The sequence below is a fragment of the Dama dama genome, chromosome 11 (assembly GCF_033118175.1).
Source record: "Dama dama isolate Ldn47 chromosome 11, ASM3311817v1, whole genome shotgun sequence".
NCBI classification, from domain to species: Eukaryota; Metazoa; Chordata; class Mammalia; order Artiodactyla; family Cervidae; genus Dama; species Dama dama.
In genome coordinates this window covers 88,009,512-88,033,832 of record NC_083691.1, presented here as the reverse complement: position 1 = coordinate 88,033,832, position 24,321 = coordinate 88,009,512, and the positions used below count along the sequence as shown (strand labels likewise).

The window sequence follows — 24,321 nt, the reverse complement described above, 5'->3', positions numbered from 1 at the left end:
ATTTCCTTATGGCCTTGTCACCGAACTTTCCCAGATTTTCTTTGCACCAAATTCTTTTTTATAGGATACTCATTTTGACTTTGAATAATAACAGTGTATTAGCAACTTTTGTTAAATGATTTTATTTTCAGTAACTTTAATTTTTAAAAGCTTTATAAAAACTGAACTTTAATTTTGGGGTTCCTTGGTGGCTCAGTGGTAAAGAATCCGCCCTCCAGTGCAGGAGACGCGGGTTTGATTTCTGGCTTGGGAAGGTCCCCTGGAGAAGGAATGGCACCCACTCCAGTATTCTTGCCTGGAGAATTCCATGGATAGAGACACCTGGTGAGCTACAGTCCATGGGCTTGCAAAAAAGTCAGACTAAACAACAACAAAAAACGTTAATTTTGTACCCTTTTTTATTGACTTTGAATTATGTTTGTATGTTATGGTATAGACTATTTTACGCATTAAAGTCTGATGACATCTCAATGCACATGGACTTTTACAATGTCTAGTGTCAGTTGGCAAAGATGATATATTTCTGATAATACTTTTCCAGGTTTTGAAGAAATACACATGATTAATAAAGAGTTGACTGTTTCTTAATGTGGGTGTTAAGATTGATAACTAACTAAAAAACCCCACAATTTCCTTCCTTTAAAAATTTCCATTTTAAAAATGACTTATCTTATAGACCATCAGATGTTTAGTCACTAAGTTGTGTCTGACTCTTTTGCGACCTCATGGACTGTAGGTTCCCAGGCTCCTCTGTTCATGGGATTTCCCAGGCAAGAATACTGGAGTGGGCTGCCATTCCCTTCTCCAGGGGATCTTCCCAACTCAGGGATTGAACCCACGTCTCCTGCATTGGCAGGTGGATTCTTTGCCACTGAACCACCTGGGGAAAGAGGAGCCCCCCTATGATTTTATTACCTAGAGATGGTTAGTTTTAGCATTTTGGTGTGCAGCAAGTTCTTTTTGCCTTTTTCTATTATTTGATGTATTTTTATTGTAAGATATGTTATGAACTATTTCCCCCCTTTACTTCGTTAAAATTGTATTTTCCTGTGTTTTTATTGTATAATTTAAAAATAAATTTTGACTAATGATTATAATAAATGGACTTTTATGTGTGTATACTAGTAATACATGCATGGATTCATGTAACCGACACCACAGTCAGGATACAGAGCAGTTTCAACACCTGAAAGAGTTCTCTGTGGTATCTCCTTTGGTATCCCTTTGTAGTCAGCCTCCTCCCCACCCCTGAACCTTTGGCAGTCACTGGTCTGTTCTCTCTACTGTTTTGTCTTTTCTAGAATGTTGTGGAAATGGAACCCTTTAGTGTGCAACTTTTTGATGCTGACTTGTTGCACATAGCATATTGTCTTTGAAAGTCAAGTTGTTGCATGTATCTGTAGGTCATTACTTTTCATTGCTAAGTATTCCATCATATGAATGTATAGCCATATTTAGTCAGTTACTCTTCGGAGGATGTGCTTTTGGTAATTATGAATAGAACTATTATAAACATCTAAGTACAGATTTTTGTGTGAATGAAGGTTTTATGTCTCCAGGGTAAATATGTAGAAGTGGGATTGCACGGCCATTTGGTGAGTGTATGTTTAACTTCATAAGAAACTGTCACACTAGTATGGCTGTACCATTATGCATTGAGATTAGACATTTATGAATTACACTTGCTCTGCATCCTTGCCAGCACTCCGTATTGTTACAAAGTCAATACTACCCAAAGCCATTTATAGATTCATTGCAATCCTTATCAAAATCCCAGTGACTACTTTTGCAGAAATAGAAAAAATCCATTCTAAAATTCGTATGGAATCTCAAGGGACCCCAAATAGCTAGTGTTATTTAAAAAAAAATGCTGGAGGACTTAACACTTCCTGATTTCAAAATTTTTTTACTATGGTGCTATAGTAATCAAAACAGTGTGGTTCTGGTTTGAAATAATGAGTACAGAAGTACCTCTCATATAAGTGGTCAAATAATTCTTGGCATGGAGGTCAAGACCATCCTCTTCAAAAATAGTGCTGAGAAAACTGGATATCCATATGCAAAAGAATGAAATTCTACGCTTATACAACGATATACACCATAGACAAAGATTTTCAAAACACCACATACAAAAATTAACTCAAAATGGATCAAAGATTTAAATGTAAGAGCTACAACTATTAAGTTCTTAGAAGAAAACAAAGTGGAGTAGCTTCACCATGTTGGATGTGGCAGTGAGTTCTTGGATATGATACCAAAGGCACAGGCATCCAGTGAGTAAATAGACAAATTGGATTTCATCAAAATTAAAAACTTTTGTACATTGAAGGACACTATCAACAGAGTAAAAGGGCAAAACCCAGAAAGGGAGAAAATATTTGCAAATCACATATCCAGAGATATAGCCAGAAATATTTAGACAATTACAGAAAACTACAACTCAAAAAACAGCAAAAAACAAATAGCCCTGTTAGAGAATGAGTAAAGGATTTAAATAGACATTTCTCCAGAGAAGATAAACAGATGACCAACAAACACATGAAAAGATGCTCAGCATAATTAATCATTAGGGAAATACAGATCAAAACCATAATGAGGTATCACTTCACACCCATTAGGATGGTTATTTTTGAAAAAGAAGAGTAAGTGATGGCAAGGATGTAGAGAGATTGGAACCTTTTTGCTGTGTTGGTGGGAATATAAAATGGTGCAGCCACTGAAGAAAACAGTATGCAGTCCTACATATAATTTAAAATTACCTTATGAACTCGCATTTCCACATTTGAGTAATACAGTTCTTCAAGTAATTAAAAATTATTGTATGAACTCACAATTCCACGTTTGAATATTGGGTATAAAGAGTTAAAAACAGGATCTTGAAGAAATATTTGTATGGTATGTTCACAGTGACATTATTCCCAGCTAGACAGAAAATAGAAGCCACCCAAGTGTCCATCAGTGGATGAATGTATAAACAAAACATGGTGTATGTATATAACAAAATATTAGCCTTGAAAAGGGAGGGAATTCTGACACAGTGCAACATGGATGAACCTTGAATATGCTATGGTCAGTGAAGAGAGTAGTGCCTGTCAGGTTCTGTGGGGACAGAAGTGAAGATTTAGTGTCAGTGATTATCAAGTGATGAAAAGAGGTCTGTGGATAGATAGTGGTAATAGTTGCAAGACATTATGAATGTACTTAATGCCACTGAACTGTACACTTAATGGTTAAATGGTACGTTTCATGTAATGTATAATTTACAACTTAAAAAGCATTTTAAAAAATCAAATGGTCATGTTTATATAGGTCTATCTCTGGATTCTGTTCTGTTCCACAGATCTAATATGTTGTTATCTCTTTGCCTGTAGCACACATTCTTGTGGTACTGCAGATTTTATAGCAGGTCTTAAAGTTATATAATGTGATTTGTCCAACTTTATTCTTAATCAGAATTGTTCTGGCTATTCAGGTTCCTTTTGCCTTTTCAGATTATTTGGGATTCAGTTTATCTATATCTCCGAAATCCTGTTGGGATTTTTCTTTTTTACTCTTTATTTTGTATTGGAGCTTATACTGTTTATACAGGTATGAACTATTTAACAGTTTAACAGTTAAACAGTTAAATAGTTTGTATGTTTTTAGAGCTCTTATAAACTAACTGTTAATTTTTTGGGTAAATTTTGTTTTCAGATTGATCATTGCTAATAGATATAAAATTGATTGATTTTCATGTGTTTGTTCAGTGTAGCCTTGCTAAACTGTCTCGTTCTTGTAGTTTTTGTTTTGATTTTTATTTTTTAAAATGTATTTATCTACGGCTGTGCTGGGCCTCCATTGGTGCGCGCCCGCTCTCTCTAGCTGCAGTGAGCAGGGCTGTTCGTTGCGGTGCACAGGCACCTCATTGTGATGGTTCCTCTTGCCGTGAAGCGCAGGCCCTAGGCTTACGGGCTTTAGCTGCTCTGTGGCATGTGAAGTCTTCAGAGAGCGGGATCCCCTGCATTGGCAGGCAGCTTCCTATCCACTGTACCACCAGGCAAGTCCTTGTTTGTTTGTTTTTTAGATTCTTTGGGATTTTCTGCTTACATAATCATGTTATCAGTGACTAGGGACTGCTTGATTTCTTCCTTTCTAATGTGTCTGGCTCTTCATATCTTATTGCAATGGCTAGATCTTCATTAAGATATTAGATAGAAGTGTTGAGAGCATAATATCCTTGTCCTATTCCTGATCTTAGGGAAAAGCCTTCAGTCTTATCATTAAGTGTTTGATAGTGGTAGACTTTCTGTAGCTGTCCTTTATCAGATTGAGCAAATTCCCTTTTAACTTGCTGAGGGCTTTTTTTTGGTTTGGTTTTGTTTTTCTTTTTTTTATTATTATTTTTTTTCCAGTGGGTTTTGTCATACATTGATATGAATCAGCCATGGATTTACATGTATTCCCAATCCCGATCCCCGCTCCCACCTCCCTCTCCACCCGATTCCTCTGGGTCTTCCCAGTGCACCAGGCCGGAGCACTTGTCTCATGCATCCCACCTGGGCTGGTGATCTGTTTCACCATAGATAGTATACATGCTGTTCTTTTGAAATATCCCACCCTCACATTCTCCCACAAAGTTCAAAAGTCTGTTCTGTATTTCTGTGTCTCTTTTTCTGTTTTGCATATAGGGTTATCGTTATCATCTTTCTAAATTCCATATATATGTGTCAGTATGCTGTAATGTTCTATATCTTTTTGGCTTACTTCACTCTGTATAATGGGCTTTTGTTTTGTTTTAAATCATGGAAATACATTGTATTTTGCCAGATGCACCTACTAACTTGACTGGTTTTTCTTCTTTAAGACATTATCATGGTAGCTTACATTGATTTTTGAATACTGAACCAGTTTTACATTCCTGGGATAACCCTGTTTGGTCCTGGTGTATTGCTAAACTCCATTTGCTTTTTTTGTTTGTTTGTTTTTTGAATTAATCTGTCCTTTATTAGTTGAACAAGAATTTATACGTCATATTTTTTTTTTATTTTGTTGAGGATTTTTGCACAATCTCCATGAGGGATAATGGTAGCTTCTTTTTCTGTCCTTTTTCTAGTTTTTGATATCAGGTTAATTTAGGCTTCTTTAAAGGAGTTTGGAAGTATTCCTCTTTCTCTTTCCTGAAAAAGATTATGTAGAATTGGTGTTACTTCTTAAATTCCCCAGTGAAATCAGGTAAGCCTGAAGATTTCTTTGAAAAGTTTTAAACTAGGAATTCACTTTCCTTAATTCAGATTGTTTCATTTTGAATAATTTGGTAGTTTGTGGTTTTTATGGAATTTCACCTTTATTTTAAAATTTATGCATATAGATCTGTTTATATTATTCCTCAGTTATCTTTTTAACATTTGTAGTGTCAGATTTAAATATTTTGAAAACAGAAGTTGTCACATTTTTATGTGCATAGAGTTGTTCATAGTATTCTTTTATCATTTGATGTCTGCAGGATCTGTAGGCTAGCTCCTCTTTAATTTGGTGGTGTTGGTAATTTTATATCTTTTTATTCTTTTCCAGTCTTGCTAGAGCTTTATCAGTTTCATTGATCTTTTCAAAGAACTCATTTTTGCTTATATCCATTTTTCCTTATTGTTTTTCTAGTATTACTTTTGCATTGATTTCCACTATTAACCTTTATTATTTCTTTCCTTTTCCTTCCTTTGGATTTGTTTTGGATTTTTTGTTCTTCTGGTTTTTTTAAGTAGAAGCTTAGGTTATCGATTTAAGGCCTTTTCCCCCACCCCAATATAAGCATTCAAGTCGTATAAGTTTTACTCTAATCACTGTTCTAGCTTCACATGACTTATTTTGATATTATATTTTCATTCTTTTTCGGGTGTGGAGAGCTGTTCTACAGCTTGAAGGATCTCAGTATTCCCCAGGCAGGGGAACAGCAGTGAAAGTGCCGTATCCCAACCACTAGACCATCAGGGAACTCCCTCATTTTCATTCTTTTAAAAATGTTTTCTGAGTTACTTTAGACTTCATTGACCTAAGAATTGCTTAGGAGTATATTGTTTAATTTACAAGTATTTAGAGGTTTCCCATTATGTTTCTGTTACTGATTTCTACTTAAATCCATTGTGGTCATTTTGTTTGTGATCAAACAAAATCATAGTTCTTATTTGTTTGCTTCATTGAAGTGTAGTTGTTTTACAATGTCGTGTTAATTTCTGCTGCTGTTGTTCAGTCTCTAATTCATGTCTGACTCTTTGTGACCCCATGCACTGCAGCCTGCCAGGCTTGCCTGTTTATCACTATCTCCTGGAGTTTGCTCAAACTTATGTCCATTGAGTCAGTGATGCCTTCCAACCATCTCATCCTCTGTTGTCCCCTTCTCGTCTTGCCCACAGTCTTTCCCAGCATCGGTCTTCTCCAGCGAGTTGACTCTTCACATCAGGTGGCCAAAGTATTGGAGTTTCAGCTTCAGCATCAGTCCTTCCAGTGAATATTCAGGGTTGATTTCCTTTGGAATTGTCTTGTTTGGTTTCCTTGCAGTCCAAGGGACTCTCAAAAGTCGTCTCCAACACCACAGTTCAAAAGCATTGATTCTTTGGTGCTCAGCGTTCTTTATGGTCCAACTCTCACATCTGTACATGACAACTGGAAAAACCATAGCTTTGACTATATGGACCTTTGTTGGCAAGGTGTTGTTTCTGCTTTTTCATACACTGTCTAGATTTGTCACAGCTTTTCTTACAAGGAGCAGGTGTCTCTTGATTTCATGGTTGCAGTCACTGTCCGCAATAATTTTGGAGCCCAAGAAAATAAAATCTGTCACTGTTTCTACTTTTTCCCCCATATGTTTGCCATGAAATGATGGGACTGGATGCCATGATCTTAGTTTTTTGAATGTAGAATTTTAAGCCAGCTTTTTCACTCTCCTCTTTCACCTTCATCAAGAGGCTCTTTAGTTTCTCTTCCTTTTTGCCATTAAAATGCAAAAAAATGCCACTTTCGTGCCATTCAGTTCAGTTCAGTTCAGTTGCTCAGTCGTGTCCGACTCTCTGCATGAATCTTTGCTCTTTGCTCCATGAATCTCAGCACGCCAGGCCTCCCTGTCCATCACCAACTCCCGGAGTTTACTCAAACTCATGTTTGAGTAACAACATTACATTGAGTAACGACATTAGAGTTCCATAAAAGCAAAGTTTCTCTTTGCTTTTTGCATGCATATCTGAGGTTGTTGATATTTCTGCCCACAATCTTGATTCCAGCTTGTGGTTCATCCAGCCCAGCATTTTGCATAATGTGCTCTGCATATAAGTTAAACAAACAGGGTGACAGGATACACCTTGACGTACTCCTTTCCCAATTTTTAGCTAGTCCATTGTTTCACGTCTGGTTCTAACTGTTGCTTCTTGTCCTGAATACGGCTTCTTGGGAGACAGGTAAGGTGGCCTGGTAAGTGATTCAGTTATAAATATGTATGCATTCTTTTCTTTTCTATCTTTCCCATTTTAGTTTATCATAGGCTAAACAGTAGGACTATACAGTCGGATCCCCATGCTATACAGTAGGACCTTGTTGTTTATCCGTTCTGTATATAATAGCTAACATCTGCTAACTTGCTCTGTCATCAGCCTCTTGCTCTATCCCTGTTCCCACCCTGTGCCCCTTGACAACCACAAGTCTGTTCTCTGTGTCCTTGAGTCTGTTTCTCTTTTGCACTTAGGTGCATTTATGTCACATTTTAGACTCCACATGTAGGTGATATCATATAGCATCTTGTCTTCTCTTTCTGACTTCACTTAGTATGATAGTCTCTAGTTGCACCCTTGGTGACATTACTTTGTTCTTTTTAATTGTTAAGTAATAGTGCATTATATATACATATCACGTGTTCTTCATCCATTCATCTGTTGATAGACATTTAGGTTGTTTCCGTGTTTTGGCTACTATGAATAGTGCTCCTTTGACAGGTAAGGTGGCCTGGTAACATTGGGGTGCATGTATCTTTTTTGAATAAGAATTTTGTCTGGATATATTCCCAGGACTGGGGTCCATTGATCATACGGTAATTCTGCTTTTAGTTTTCTAAGGAAACTTCATACTATTTTCCCTAGTGGCTGTACCAACTTAATTTCCCACCAGCAGTGAGGAGGGTTCCCTTTTCTCCATGATCTCTCCAGCAATTGTTATTTGCAGACTTTTTATTTATTTTTTTAAACTTCCTTTAAAAAAAAAAAAAAAAGATTTCATGTATTTGGTTGCATAGGGTCTTGGTTCCCTGATCAGGGATAGAACCCATGCCCCTGCATTGGAAGTGTGGAGTCTTAATAAGACTCCACTGGACCACCAGGGAATTCCTGTAGACTTTTTAATGATGGCCATTCTGATCTGTGTGAGTTGGTATCTTATTGTAGTTTTGATTTGCATTTTTCTCAATAATTAGTGATATTGAATATCTTTTTTATGTGCTTATTGGCCATCTATATTTCTTTTGAGAAATATCTGTTAAGGTCTTTTGCCCATTTTTGGATTGGGTTGTTTTTTTGTTGTTGCATTGTATGAGCTGTTTGTATGTTTTAGAGATTAAGGCCTTGTTGATTGCAGCATTGGCAAATATTTTCTCCTAGTCCATAGGCTGTCTTTTTGTTTTGTTTATGGTTTCCTTTGCTGTGGAAAAGCTTGTAAGTTTGATCATGTCCCACATTTTATTTTTGCTTTTATTTCTGTTGCCTTGGGAGACTGACCAAAGAAAACATTAGCATCATTTATTTATGTCAGAGAATGTTTTGCCTATGATCTCTTCTAGGAGTTTTATGGTGTTGTGTCTTATATTTAAGTATTTAAGCCATTTTGAGTTTATTTTTGTTTATAGTGTGAGGCTGTGTTCTAACTTCATTGATTTACACGAGATTGTCCAGTTTCCCCAACACCACTTGCTAGAGACTGTCTTTTTCCCATTGTATATTCTTACCTCCTTTGTCAAAGATTGATTGACCAGAGATGTGTAGGTTTATTTTTGGGCTCTCAGAGAACATACTTTTATTTCTTTTATATTAAGGTCTGTTTTATGATCCAGGATACAATATAGCTTGATTAATTTTCAATGTGCACTTGAATGTGCATTCTACTGTTGATAGGTGGAATATTTTAAAAATGTCATTGGTTGATGGTGTTCAGTTTCTCTATATCTATGTTCGTTTTCTGTCTACTAGTTCTTTCAGTTACTGAAAGTTGAAATCTCCAGCTGTAATTATGGATGTCTGTTTCTCCTTTCAGTTCTTATTAATTTTTGCTGAATGTATTTTAAGTTCTGTTAGGTGTATATATATATTTAGGATTGCATCATGAATTGACTCTTTCATCATGTAATATCCTCATTTATCCCTGGTGATTTTCTTTGTTCTGATCTTTGTCTCATCTAAATATGACTATTCATCTTTGATTAACATTTACGTGATACATCTTTTTTCCATCTTTTTACCATTTTAGAATGATAAAAGTTTCTTTTAGACATCATAGAATTAGATTGCATGTGTGTTTTAAATTCCAGTTTGTTTTTTCATTGGTGTACTTAGGCCATTTATGACTAATGAATAGTTGAATTTTGATTTAGATGCTCCATTTTATTATTTGTTTCCTCTTTTTTCCTCTATTTTTTCTCTTTCTGCTTTTTTGGCTTGATTTTTCTTTTTAACCTTATCTGTTGCTTTTGTGTGTTTTCATAGTTACTTGAAGGATTGCAATATATATTTTTCTCTTAGACTATTTAGAATCAGTATTTTACCTCTTTAAGTGGAATGTAGAAACCATACCACCCTATTATATCCTCTTAAGTTATAATCGACTTATTTATTATATATATGTGACATTGAAGACTATCAGACATTGTAGTAATTTTTGCTTTCAGTTATCAAATACATTTAAAAGACTGAGTTGGAGAATCATCACTTATATTCACCCAGATACTTAACATTTCTGTAGCTCTTCCCTCATTCTTGATACTCTGTTTCTGAAATAATTTCCCTTCTCTTTGATGAACTTCTTTTTGTGATTCTTTCTGAGCAGGTTTGCTGGCAAAATTTCTAGTTAGTGTTCCCTAATCTGACAATGTCTTTATTTCACATTCATTCTTGATGGATTTTTTTGTTGAATAGAATTTCTTTTTTGCAGCACTTTAAAAATTGTTCAATTCCAAGTGAACTCCATGATTTTTTAATGATCAACGTGCTTTTATTATAGTTATTACTTACCTGTACTTAACATATTCTCTGGTTGCTTTCAAGAGTTTTCTTTGTTGGTTCTAGTTTTAAGTTTCAGCAGCTTATTGTGTCTGGCTGTGAATTTTTAACTTACTATCTTTGTGAAATTTCTCCTGCCCACAAAGAAAATCTGTACTAATGCAAGTCATTAGTGTCAGTCAGGAATCTGCAAACTGTGGCCTGCCACCTTTTGAGCTCTCTGCCTGTCTCCTGATTTTATAAATAAATGCTACTAGAACACATCTGCATCCATTTATTTACGTGTTTCTTTCATAGTACAGTGGCAGAGTTGAGTAATTGTGAGAAAAGACCTTAAATACTATTTGATCTTTTTATAAGAAGTTTGCTGATAATCTGGTATGCTGCTACTGCTGAGTCACTTCAGTCGTGTCTGACTCTGTGCGACCCCATCCCTGGGATTCTCCAGGCAAGAACACTGAAGTGGGTTGCCATTTCCTTCTCCAATGCAGAAAAGTGAAAGTGAAGTCGCTCAGCCATGTCCGACTCTTGGTGACCCCATGGACTGCAGCCTATCAGGCTCCTCCGTCCATGGGATTTTCCAAGCAAGAGTACTGGAGTGGGGTGCCATTGCCTTCTCTGTGATAATCTGGTATAGTTGGAGGAAATTTGAGTGTTTCTTATGAGGCCTTAAATACTATTTGATCTTTTTATAGGAAGTTTGCTTATATCTGGTATAGTTGGAAGAATTTGAGTGTTTCTCTTAAATTTTCTGCTTGAATTTCTTTTTAAACTTTATCTGTGTAGGGTTCAAAGTCATTTTACAAGTGTCTTCTAACAAGGTGCAACATGTGGTATAGAGTGGGTGTAAGAGTTTTTCCCCTCTATTTAAAAACTGAAAAATGACTTCTTAGCTGATTTTCCTCAAAAACTTTGAGAAATTTATCTTCAGACATTTTAAACTCATAGGGCAAATGAATTATAAATTTCTGTTGAATAACTGGTTTATGTCAAATTGGGACTTCAGTTTTTTAAAGGTAGCCTTGGGAAGTTTAAATATAGGTTATAAGTTTTTTTTTTTTTTTATTAATGTTATTTGCAGCATTAAAATTTGTTGACAGTGTTCCATAGTAATACTTCCAAAACCATGAAACAAAGCAATATGAATAAAAGTATAATTAACATATAATTTCATACAAGATTTTGAAAAGATATTTTCTTACTGAGAGCTCAAACATAGATTTCTTGGTTTCTTCATATCTGTTATGAACCTTTATGCACTTAAAATTGTTATGCTTATAACTGAAAATAAATGTTGATTTTTACCTCCCATTGTGAAACCTATGCTTGTTTTTTTTTTTTTTTTTGCTGTACAAATACTCAGTTCTGGGTCACACTTAAGCACACATGGATTTCATTTTTTTCCCAACTTAGAGAATTTGTGTCCTTGGTCTTATTTTTTGTTAGGTAAAAAAGACTTGCTCAAACATGTTAAGACGGTGAAAAGTTCTCTAAAATGTTCTTTGTTCATTGCAGAATATTTTTTCTTCACGGAAATCTAGAACTTGTTTAGGGGTAGATGTAAACAAGGGAACATTTCAGGCAAAGATGGGTTCAATAAAGGACAGAAATGGTATGGACCTAACAGAAGCAGAACATATTAAGAAGAGGTGGCAAGAATACACAGAAGAACTGTACAAAAAAGATCTTCACAAGCCAGATAATCACAATGGTGTGATCACTCACCTAGAACCAGACATCCTGGAATGTGAAGTCAAGTGGGCCTTAGAAAGCATCACTACGAACAAAGCTAGTGGATGTGATGGAATTCCAGTTCAGCTATTTCAAATCCTGAAAGATGATGCTGTGAAAGTGCTGTACTCAATATGCCAGCAAATTTGGAAAACTCAGCAGTGGCCACAGGACTGGAAAAGGTCAGTTTTCATTCCAGTCCCGAAGAAAGGCAATCCCAAAGAATGCTCAAACTACCGCACAATTGCACTCATCTCACACACTAGTAAAGTAATGCTCAAAATTCTCCAAGTCAGGCTTCAGCAATACATGAACCGAGAACTTCCAGATGTTCAAGCTGGTTTGAGAAAAGGCAGAGGAACCAGAGATCAAATTGCCAATATCCGCTGAATCATCGAAAAAGCAAGAGAGTTCCCAAAAAACATCTATTTCTGCTTTAGTGACTACGCCAAAGCCTTCGACTGTGTGGATCACAATAAACTGTGGAAAATTCTGAAAGAGATGGAAATACCAGACCACCTGACCTGCCTCTTGAGAAACCTGTATGCAGGTCAGGAAGCAACAGTTAGAACTGGACATGGAACAACAGACTGGTTCCAAGTAGGAAAAGGAGTACGCCAAGGCTGTATATTGTCACCCTGCTTATTTAACTTATATGCAGAGTACATCATGAGAAACGCTGGGCTGGAAGAAGCACAAGCTGGAATCAAGATTGCCGGGAGAAATATCAATAACCTCAGATATGCAGATGATACCACCCTTATGGCAGAAAGTGGAGAGGAACTGAAAAGCCTCTTGATGAAAGTGAAAGAGGAGAGTGAAAAAGTTGGCTTAAAGCTTAACATTCAGAAAACTAAGATCATGGCATCTGGTCCCATCACCTCATGGGAAATAGATGGGGAGACAGTGGAAACAGTGTCAGACTTTATTTTTTTGGGCTCCAAAATCACTGCGGATGGTGACTGCAGCCATGAAATTAAAAGATGCTTACTCCTTGGAAGGAAAGTTATGACCAACCTAGATAGCATATTAAAAGACAGAGACATTACTCTGCCAACAAAGGTCCGTCAAGTCAAGGCTATGGTTTTTCCAGTGGTCATGTATGGATGTGAGAGTTGGACTGTGAAGAAAGCTGAGTGTTGAAAAATTGATGCTTTTGAACTGTGGTGTTGGAAAAGACTCTTGAGAGTCCCTTGGACTGCAAGGAGATCCAGCCAGTCCATCCTAAAGGAGATCAGTCCTGGGTGTTCATTGGAAGGACTGATGCTGAAGCTGAAACTCCAATACTTTGGCCACCTGATGCGAAGAGTTGACTCATTGGAACAGACCCTGATGCTGGGAGGTATTGGGGGCAGGAGAAGAAGGGGACAACAGAGGATGAGATGGCTGGATGGCATCACCAACTCGATGGGCATGAGTTTGAGTAACCTCTGGGAGTTGGTGATGGACAGGGAGGCCTGGCGTGCTGCGATGCATGGGGTTGCAAAGAGTCAGACACGACAGAGCGACTGAACTGAACTGAACTGAGATGTAAATAAAATCTTGAGCATACTATGCAACTACATTAACAGAGCTCTAAAGTTCTCAGGCTGAGTAAAAGATTCAGAGAAAGAGTCTGTGGTGGGTTGTATTATCTTCCCTCAGATTTTATGTGCTCATGGGAACCTCAGATTGTGACCTTATTTAGAAACAGGGTCTTTGCAGGTGTAATTAGTTAAAATGAGGTCATATGAGCTCAAAGAGCCTTTAGGATAGGGTAGTATGGCTAATGGGTGAAGGCAATGGCACCCCACTCCAGTCCTCTTGCCTGGGAAATCCCATGGACGGAGGAGCCTGGTGGGCTGCAGTCCACGGGGTCGCGAAGAGTCGGACACGACTGAGCGACTTCACTTTCACTTTTCACTTTCATGCACTGGAGAAGGAAACGGCAACCCACTCCAGTGTTCTTGCCTGGAGAATCCCAGGGATGGGAGCCTGGTAGGCTGCCGTCTATGGGGTCGCACAGAGTCGGACACGACTGACGTGACTTAGCAGCAGCGGCAGCAGTGTGGCTGATAATCAGTTTACTGTCTTCCTGCTGTGCAGTGCACCAATCACTGCTTACAAATGGCCTTTTGTAACTCAGGTCAGAAGTACTGGGAATGGACTCGTCTGAATAAACATGGTCCTATTACACGCTCTGTGGGCCTGAAAGACTTCTGAAGTCATTGCCAATAAGGCTGTTTGGTCGCTGTGCATTACTTTGAGTGCTAATATATAATGTAAGAAATTAAAAAAACAGAGTTGACTTTTTTTGTCATGATCTATTGAATTCTGGGGTGGCATGGAAACCCAGTTGAAAACCCTGGTGTAGGTTTTCACATTTTATACCTCTGTAAAAGTTTTAACAAAATAATGGTTTTTATAGCTCCTTACCTAATGACCTATCCCTAAAACAAAACAATTTGTAGTTGTTGTTTTTTTTTAATTTTACAGTTATGTGTGGGAGGCATGGCACATATGGGAAATCTCTGCCTTCTCCTGAATTTTCCTGTGAACCAAAAACCTCTATTAAAAAAAAGAATAGTCTGTTTTAAAATTTGAAACTATCTTTACAAGTTCTTACATAATTTTACTCTGAGTTCCTATAATTTGCATGATTTCTTGTGGTTTTACCTAGGGATGAGAAGTGGTAGGTAAATATTCCTGTTTTATTGAATTATAGAGATTATTTTTCTATATGCTGGCATACATTTCAAGCTAATAGATCTGAGAATGAGCTATAGAAATTCCATGAATTTTTCTTTATTTTATGTAGATAATGAATAAGTTTCTAATCAGTTTTGTAATGCCTCCAAGAGTTTGAGAGAGCTATAATAATCTGAGATTAAGAAAGCTAACCCTAATATTCATTGATTATAACATGTTTTATAGTCATCCTAGACATTGATGAGTAGGACCCTGATTTATCTCTTTTCTGCTTTTGTATCACTGTGCAATAACAGTACCAAGATCAGGAATGTTCTGTAGACTTGTGGTGGGAGTTTAGAATAAGGTATACTGACTGGTGGCAGAATTACTTGGCCACAGAGAAGTTTCTTCACTGGTACAATTAAATTTTACAGTTGATCATTTTTTTCAAGTCTTTTTATAGAGACTGTATTCATGACAGTGTTTAACATTAGTCTTCTTATAAATTAAAATGTAGAAATTAGTGTTATCTTTTCCAAATTGTGCTTTTTGGTTTTATATTTAAAACTTCCGTGTTTTACTGTCTTTTGTAATACTCCTTGAAATTCTACTCTTAGTTTATTCTGATAAATTTTATGGTTAATGTATTCATTTTCTATTAAAGTACTCTTCTGATATTGATTCAGCAGAAACTTCAGAGAACATTGATCTTCGGTAATAGTTGACTGGTTTTTCAGTGTTAGTTGAACTGAGAAACTTTACTAGTTCTCTTACGTTAGAGCCATCTTCCATAATTTTATCTCAGATATGCATGTGTGTGTACTCAGTCATGTCTGACTGTTTGCAGCCCCACAGACTATAACCTGCTAAGCTCTTCTGTCCATGGGATTTCCAGGCAGGAATACTGGAGTAGGTTGCCATTTCCTCTTCCCGGGAACCTTCCCGACCCAGGGATTGAATTTATGCTTCTATCTCCTGCATTGGCAGACCTACTCTTCACCACTAGTGCCACCTGGGACTGGGAAGCTATCTTCCCACCTGGGAAGCATATCTTAGGCATAAAAGCCCAAAAGAACTTTTGAGGTCATTACCTAGAAACTGTCCACATTGACTTTATGCTTAATGACTTTTGTAGGGGAAGGGGGAAAGATGTAAAAAAATACTGAATATTTATTTAATTGCAGTATAGTTGATTTACAAGGTTGTACAGTATTGGATATTAAAATTTTTTTTCCAAACAAATTATTTTGAGGTAATGTAATACAGATAACTTCCCTCTAATCTTTACCAAGTTCCACTAATTTTAATATTTTAAATGTTTTTACCACATTTGATCATCATTCCCTCATGTATACATACATACTTTTGCTCACTTGTGAATAGGTTACATTATATCATATCCTTTTGTCCTTTGCTATTTCTATGTTTATTTCTAAGAACAATGATATTCTCTTTCATATCAGCAATATAGTTTTCAAGTTCTGATAATTTCATATTGTTACTTTAAGCTACAGTACATATTCCAGTTTAATCAGTTCTAATAACGCCCTTTAGAGAACCTTTTCCTAGTCAAAGATTATATGTGGTATTTAGTTGCCATGTAAGCATTTATTTTAAAATATCTATTGGTCTTAAAATCTTCAGTGTTGAATTTTTGTTCTTTTAACAGCTAAACCAGGTGGACAGGTGAAATGTCAGTATATTTCTGCCGTGGATAAAGTTATTTTTGTGGATGATTATGCAGTAGGGTGTAGGAAGGACCTTAATGGAATCTTGTTGTTAGACACTGCTCTGCAAACTCCAGTTTCAAAGCAAGATGATGTGGTTCAGCTTGAATTACCTGTCACAGAGGTAAGTTGAAATAAGTGTCAGTATGCTTTTCCACTTAATGCAGTTTCAGACTTACTAGTTGTTAAATGAAATTAGGTTGTCCTTTGAGGATATTATCTACGTATGCCTATAAAAACAAGGAATTGTGAATTGTACAGGTTAAATCACTTTAACAGAAACCCCAAAATGCAATGGCTTAAACAAGATAGTTTTTTCTAGTAACAGTATAAGGCCAAGTCTCGGGACAGCTTTGCTTCCTGCAACACTGAGCTTCCGTCTCGAGCCCAAGACTGCTGCCTCAAGTCTCATTACTTCCCAGTCTTCGGGGAGGGAGGAGAGCTGGCATTACCCCCCTTCCTTCCTTCCTTTTCCTCTTCCCTCCCTCTCTCATCCTTTCCTTCTTTCTGCACCCTCTCCTTCATGTTTCTTATTCTCTTTTACAGACTGTTTCACGTGCCGTTTTCATACTCAATTAATTCATTGGCCAGAATTTAGTCATATGGCCACATTAAGCTGAGGTGGTTTTTTCTTTAATATTAAAAAAGAAGAAATAAATATTAATGGACAACCGGTAATCTTGGCTATGTAACATGTTTCTTAATAATGCCAGATTAAAATTTCAACATACATATTTTTTGTGTTACATATTTATTACTTAATTTATAAGTATATCCTAACTTAAATCATTTTGTGTATGTTGATGTTCATATCATGTAATTTAAAACTATATTTTTCAGATTTATCAGACTTTAAATCATTTTAAAAATATAAGAGATTATAATGTTGTATTCCTCCAAAAAGTGAGGTATTATTTCTGTCTTTATCCCAATTAGTTGATTATTAACTGTTTTGTGTTTGGTGGATTGATGTGATTAGTTAATAAAATCAGTATAGCTTATTTCCCATTTTTAGGACATGTGAAGTGTTACTGTGTGGGTCAGTGTCACATCACAGTCATCTACTGTGTTAATATTGAAAGCATTTGCTGAAGGTCTGAGTTTTGAAAACAGAGTAGCCCTCTTTTTGTCATCAGAATATCTTGATCTGGGGGCATGTTAAAATCTCTGGACAGAAAATAATTATAATTAGTTCTACTTGTATTGAATATTTTTTCCCCTCGTACTTTAAGGAAATTAGACCTAGTGATATCTTAATAAAGCTGATATCTTCTATGCATTGTAGTGTACAATGAAAGTTGGTACCAAACCATTGGGTTTTAAAAGGAAATACAGAATTACAATAAAATTGTTGAGCACTTATATAAAATGGACCCTGAAGTCAATATTTAGCTAGATATTTAGCCTACTTCTGCCACCTCTCCCACCTTGCCAGCTCATGATGTCTGTTGCTGGTTTTCTTTCTTTTTACACAAATTATTATAGTTGTCTTGTTCGTGTATTACTGCTCGTAGTTCTTCCACCCTCCCAGGTGCCCTTTCCTGCATCACATTAGTTTCTCACTGTCTTGCCTAAAGTGTGTGGCCCTAGGTTTGGTTGGATTAGTGTGGATGTGTTCTTTTCCATATATTGGCCATATATTTCTGTTAATGTATTTCATGTTGAATATGTGGGTAACAATGCAATGGGCTTTTTTTTAACTACCTGATGACTTAATGAGTGACCCCTCTTACGGCTTTACATAGTAATGCTCCCTGAGGGACTTTACATTTGTCCTTAAATTTTTATCTCTTTTATTTTTGTTGATAGTTTCAGCGTGTCCAGTTTTTTCTGTCTTGCTTTGCTTTATGAAAACTTCCATGTATGGAGATTTTGCTGTGTGATACTATGCTGAGTACATTGCTTTATCTCATTTAATTTTGTAACAGCCTTGCAAATCATTATTTGGTTAGCTAAGTTTGTTTAAAAAAAGTAAAAGTAGTAAATTTTAATATAGTACCTTTCAAAATTAAAATATTTGTGTAAGAATCCAAATTAAACATTTTTGGTGTGGTTAATTTTTTGTGATCATCTTTTTTTATTTAGGCACAACAGCTCTTATCGGCATGTTTAGAAAAGGTAGATGTTTCTAGTACGGAGGGTTATGATTTGTTCATCACACAGCTCAAAGATGGTTTGAAAAATACATCTCATGAGACTGCAGCAAACCACAAAGTTGCTAAGGTAAGAAGTTAAAAAAAATTACTTTGTTTAGGGTTATAACAGAAAGAACACTTCCATACTTCTGCCTTTCTCTGTTCTCTCTGCACTGATGCCTAGGGTGGGAGATAGTACTTTGAATTAAATCCTTGGCTATATTTCATTAATTCTTCTGCATTTTTCTTTTAAGATTTTTTAAAAAATTAAAAATGTAATACAGATAAAATTTTTGTATTGAAGCATATAAAGTAGAAGTTGTTTTCTAAAAAATTTTTGCCTTTATAAGTATCTTTTTTCTCAGGTCCAGTTGAAATTATACTAAAATACTGTGATGTACCGTTTGGACTGCTCAGTCTGTTTGGATTGCTGTAGTGAAATACCACCGACTGAGTGGTATTTCTTCTGGTTAAGTCCTTCTTTCTGGGATGTTGCTGGTACCTTCTCACTGTGTCCTTATATGGTGAAAAAGGCAAGGGATCTCTGGAGCCTCTTTTATAAAAGAGGGCTCCACCCTCATGATCCTAAGTACCTTCCAAAGGCCCTACCTGCTAATAGACTCCCCTTTTGGGTTAGAATTTCAGCAGATGCATTTTGCGAAGACACAACCATTCAGATTATAGCATGTACCTTGCTTTTTTTCATTGAAGAATGTATATTGAGGATCTTTTCATATCAGTGCTTATATATCATCTGCATTCTTCCTAATATTTATATTGAAGTTTATTTTATAAATTCACCATGATTTTATGAATCTTAATTCCATTAGTGGCACATTTTATTTAGTAAAGACAGAAACCATATTGTGCATTTCAGCAGAGAGAGTTTATTGTAAGAAATTGACTTAATATGTGTATGAGAACCAAAAAAGTGAAAGAAAAAAAAAAAAACCCTGAGGTAACACAGATGGTAACTGTGGGAAGCAGCACTCATTTTGGTCTGAAGGAACAGGATGTTCAGGTTTTAGAACCTAGATCCTTGAAAACTTAAAGAGAAGAGCCTCTGTGGATCTAGGACTTCAGACTCCTGAGGTGGAGCTGTTATCCAGTAGGAACCTCAGGAGCTTGGAACCTGATGAACTGAGACTCAGATTTCTGAAGAGAGGCGCTACTTGGCTGATGCTAGTGCCTCTGAGGGAGATATATGAGACTGGTCCTCGGAGTGCTAAAAACCAGAACCAAAAAAGCCTCTAAAGATCAGAGGACTTGCCTGTTGCCACCAGGTCCTTTGCTAACATGATGTTGACAGCAATGATAAGTAATTTAGCAAGAAGCAAGTCTTTTTCCCCTATCACGCTTTCCAGTTTCCATCCTGTGTTCTTTTGTCAGAACTTAACAGTCAGGAAACTGGTTGGTAAAGAAGAAGTAATAGTTTATAGTATCCCAGCCCCAATATGACTGAGAAGAGAGGAAAGGCTAGGTTTGGACCTGAGAGACAGTAGCTTAATAACTGGCACAGTCTGCTCCTTTGGCTGCTCATCATCTCCATACATACCATCTATACGTGTTTGAACTTTCATGCAACAAAAATGTTATGCTTTTACTTAACAAGAGTCTCTGTTCCTAAAGAGGAAATGAAATGAAGATTTGTCTCATCCTGTCCCCAGAACAGGCAGACACAAAGTTTCAAAAGATATTTTATCCATCTGTAGGTGATAATTAGCTACTCTTAAAATGTATAGTTTCAAGTGTTTAGGTAACAGAGCTGTGCTACCTCAACACTAAACCTAAATTAAACCCCTCTAAACCTAAACACTAAATTAACTACAACAAAAAAATTCTTCTGTAAAATAATGTGTTACCTCTCTGTGTCTTTATCTATCTAAATCTTCATCCCTCTATCCCATTTATGTAATGAGAAGAAAATACATATAGTTACCGTATCCCTCATTTCTGTAGTTGTGTACAGTACAAAGATGATATCCTTGATGTTTACAGCCTCCTCCTCCTAGCTGTTCCACGCTCCCTTGTCCTTAACCGGCAGTGTAGCTGGTCAGGGGTCTACACCATCAGTGACCTGAGTCTCCAGTCTTGGGGGTTCAGATCCTTGGTAGTGCTGTGCTAAGCTGTTGTAACTGTCCTTTCACTCTTGTATATTGGATGTGGAAGAGCTTATTGGATTCACCTTGGAGAATCTCTTGGATTGTGGTTAAATTCTCCTTGCTTCTGTTGTTTTCCATCAATCCAGTTTCCCTTGTCAGTACCACCCACTTTGTCTGATGATTCAGTGACAAGTTGTTGTTGTACAGTGTGATTTTTTTTTTTAAGGTATACACTATAGTGACTTAATGTATATTGTTGTTCAGTCACTAAGTCGTGTCCGACTGACTCTTTGCAACCTCATGGACACCGGCTCCCCTGTCCTTCACTGTTTCCCAGAGTTTGCTCCAACTCATGTCCCTTGAGTCTGTGATGCCATCCAACCATCTCATCCTATCACCCCCTTCTCCTTTTGCATTTAGTCTTGCCTAGCATCAGGGTCTTTTCGAATGAATTGCCTCTTTGCATCAGGTGGCCAAAGTATTGGAGTTAAAGTTTCAGCATCAGTCTTGCCAGTGAACATTCTGGGTTGATTTCCTTTAGGATTGACTGGTTTGATCTCAGTGACAAGAGGAACCTAAAATTGCTGGATAGCAGTGTTAACATGTAATTCAGTGCAACCATTGTTGGACCCTTGGTGGAACATTCCTTCCTTGTCACAAGACCTCTAGAGCCTAAAGCTTAAAAAAAAAGAAAAAAAAAAGCTGTGAATGAATTATTAAGTATAATAGCAACCCTGCTGGGAGAAGCTATATCATGTGTTTTTTGTTGATTGAAAGCATATGCATAATCCTGTAAGGTTAGAACTCCAGACTTTGAAGCATCTCTCCCAATTAGTACTGAAAATGAGTCTTTGGAAGGGCACACACCTTTTTGTTAGGTCATCTCCTGTAAGACACCACGGTAAGACAGTTCAGTTTCATGGGGCAAGAGCCCATTGTTGCCCCCTACCTCTTCCCCTACCTCCCCACCCCAAAGCCCCTCTCCCCATCTTTGAAGTGCTTTCTTAATGAGAAGCAAAAAGCAAAGTTGTATGGAATACTTTGTAGTAGTTTAATATTATGGCAGAAGCATTGTGAGCAGAACAGATAAATGCAGAGTCAGAATACATATCTACAGTGAAGACAAATTGCTGTCCAATCCATAACGGAAGAAATAATCAACCTGCAATCAGGTAATTGGCTGTTTCTTCTGGAAAACGGTGTCCCATTGGTGGCTCAACTTTGGTATCTGCTATTGGCAGGTTAACCTGCAGTTAGCCTGCTTAGTCTTGGTGAGAGCAAGTTCATGTTGGACCTGTGCATACCCTCTGTCTCTTTTACCATGGCATTTTGCATATAGGTTCATTGAGCAAGCACTGGAGTGGTTATGGCGATAGGGTGAGTGACATTCATATACTGTGTATAATTTGCCCATTTCCTCTATAATGGATGCCTTTTGATGAGCATTCACATATTTCACAAATATTTTCATACTGTGTTTATTTGGAGAGGTCTGTCCGTAGACCTTTACCCTTGACTTCCTTGTTAACAGTCTTCCAGTCCTGATCTTTCCAGGTGTCTGAACATCCAGCCAAAACGTTAGCCACTGTCCATTAATCAGTGAGGACCTCTACTTCTGGTCACCTCTCAATCCAGACAAAGAGAACAGTCCAATGTACTGGTTGAAGTTCTGCCCACTGAAAAGATTTCCCTTCATCCCTGTCCTGATTGGGACTGTGGTGCTGCAGCCATCCGTTTTGGTACAGCACTTTCATAATGTGAGAACCATCTGTATGTCAGACCTAAAGGTTTTCTTCCTCAATTAACCCATCACAGGGAGTTCCTTGTGAAGCCATCAGTGTGGAATGAGAAAGGAACTATTGTCAGAACAGGTATTGTAAAAATCTCAGCTGCTTGATTACTCAGCTGGTTCAGCACTGAATTGCCGTTTGGTCTCTCTCAAGATTGGTTTCTTGTAAACCGCTTAATGAGTACTCATGCCCAGTAAGACGTTTGGTGTATCAGATAACACCTGTTTGTAAGGGACAGCTCTGACTGCATGCACATTTGTCCCATGGGTAGACACATTTCTATCAGAACTGACTACTAAGAGGCCAGGGGCTGTTTCTCAAGAGGAGAAGAATTGTTTACAGGAGAGGGCATGGTTTTGTCCTAGCATCCTGCTACATTATTGTCCCAGAGACTCCCTATAGCATCTTTACTTGGAGCAATACTTCTAGTGTCATTGCATATGCTCACAGGATACCCATGGTAGAGCATCTTGTGATTCAGCCTGGGTGTGCTGAGGAACCTGTTATTCTGTCCCTTATGTATTATTTGATAATTGAGTTACAGCAACATTCTCAAACATGCTGAACACTGGGTCCAAAATCTCCTTAGGCACACTGAGCATTGTGCCTCTTTTTCATGGTTGTAGCAACTTTTCTTTCACCTTGGAGGAGAGATCCTGACATGTCTAGCCTACTGGACCTCTAGAAACTTCACAGAGATTTTAGGACCCTGAGATTTTCTGGGGATACTGATTCTCTCTGGCTTGCATGTGTCTTACTAAGGCATTTAAGTTCCTTGCTCCTTTCCCCTCATCTGGACCAGTTACTATGATGTTACTAATACAATAGACCAAGGTGCTGATCTGCAGGATGTTGGGTTGGTCAGGATCTCTGCAGATGAGATTTTGGTAAAGAGCATGAGTCCTAGGGTAAGACTGCAGATTTATTGTTTCTGCCAGGTAAAGGCAGCTTACTTTTGGATGGTCCTAAAAATTAGTGTAGACAAAAAGGTATCTGACAGAACTGTAACTGCCTACCAAATATCAAGGGATTTGTTAATTTGCTTCAGTAAAAATACCTCATCTGAAACATCAGCTACAGTTGAAGTCATGATCTGATTTTACAATCCACAGTCATTATTCAAGATCCATTTACGTTTTGCATGGGCTGATCGGTCAGTTAAATGGAGTTGAGGTAGTTTGATTACCCCTCTGTCAGGTCTGTTAATGTGACATTAATCTCATAAATTTCCTCAGAATGTGATATTGCTGTGTTTTAGTAGCTTTGTAGGAAAAAAATGAAAGTTATAGGGGCTCCTGCTTGACCTATTCTTCCTTTAGTAGTCCAAGAGGATCAGAGGAACAGTGTAGGAATTTTTCTAGTTGCCTGCTCTATTTCCAGTTATACATTTGGGAACTAGAGAGATAGCTACAAGATAGATCTGGGGATCCACAGAGCTCACTGAGACGGCTTTGGGCCAAAATTCCCGTAGTCACTTCACCGTCATGAGTCTCCACTTTGATGAATGGACCGCAGTGATGTTTTAGGTCAGTCCAGTGTTACTCTCTTGTCGGGCCTGGAATATCACACAGCATTTCCACTCCCTAGTGCGCAGGCTGTAGGGAGTGTCCACAGGTGCCTTTGAGGAAGGCTTGGGGTATGATTCGCAGTGGAGCGTTGGGGCATCGTTGTGGGATCCTTTCTCACGGGGATTTGGCCTCCCTTTCAACCAAAACGCTCTGAATCTATGAACAGATTAGGTCCTTTTTTCTCTCTCATCTGGGTCTAAACATTCTTTTTCAGGATGGTTAATTTCATTTTTTATGTAATTGCAGGTTCTTACTTTGAATTATAAATTAATGGAGTAAACTGACTTGAGACTATAAATGGTTATTTATCTTATAATGTATAAATCAGGGTTTTGGTAGAAACCGTCGAGTATGTTTTCTTTTGCTTATACTCCT

General features: G+C 37.3%; 1 protein-coding gene across 8 annotated transcripts in view; it reads left to right on the top strand.

Annotated features, from left to right (window-relative positions):
• BIRC6 (baculoviral IAP repeat containing 6) overlaps positions 1-24,321 on the top strand; it is a 208,280-nt gene that overhangs the window by 13,433 nt on the left and 170,526 nt on the right. For all 8 annotated transcript variants that reach the window (XR_009694811.1, XM_061155637.1, XM_061155638.1 and 5 more), the window contains exons 2-3: positions 16,294-16,475; positions 18,437-18,574. Coding sequence is in view for 7 of the 8 variants with exons in the window: in XM_061155637.1 (XP_061011620.1) it covers positions 16,294-16,475; positions 18,437-18,574 (320 nt within the window). In the remaining variant the exon portion in view is untranslated. The remainder of the gene's footprint in view (positions 1-16,293; positions 16,476-18,436; positions 18,575-24,321) is intronic.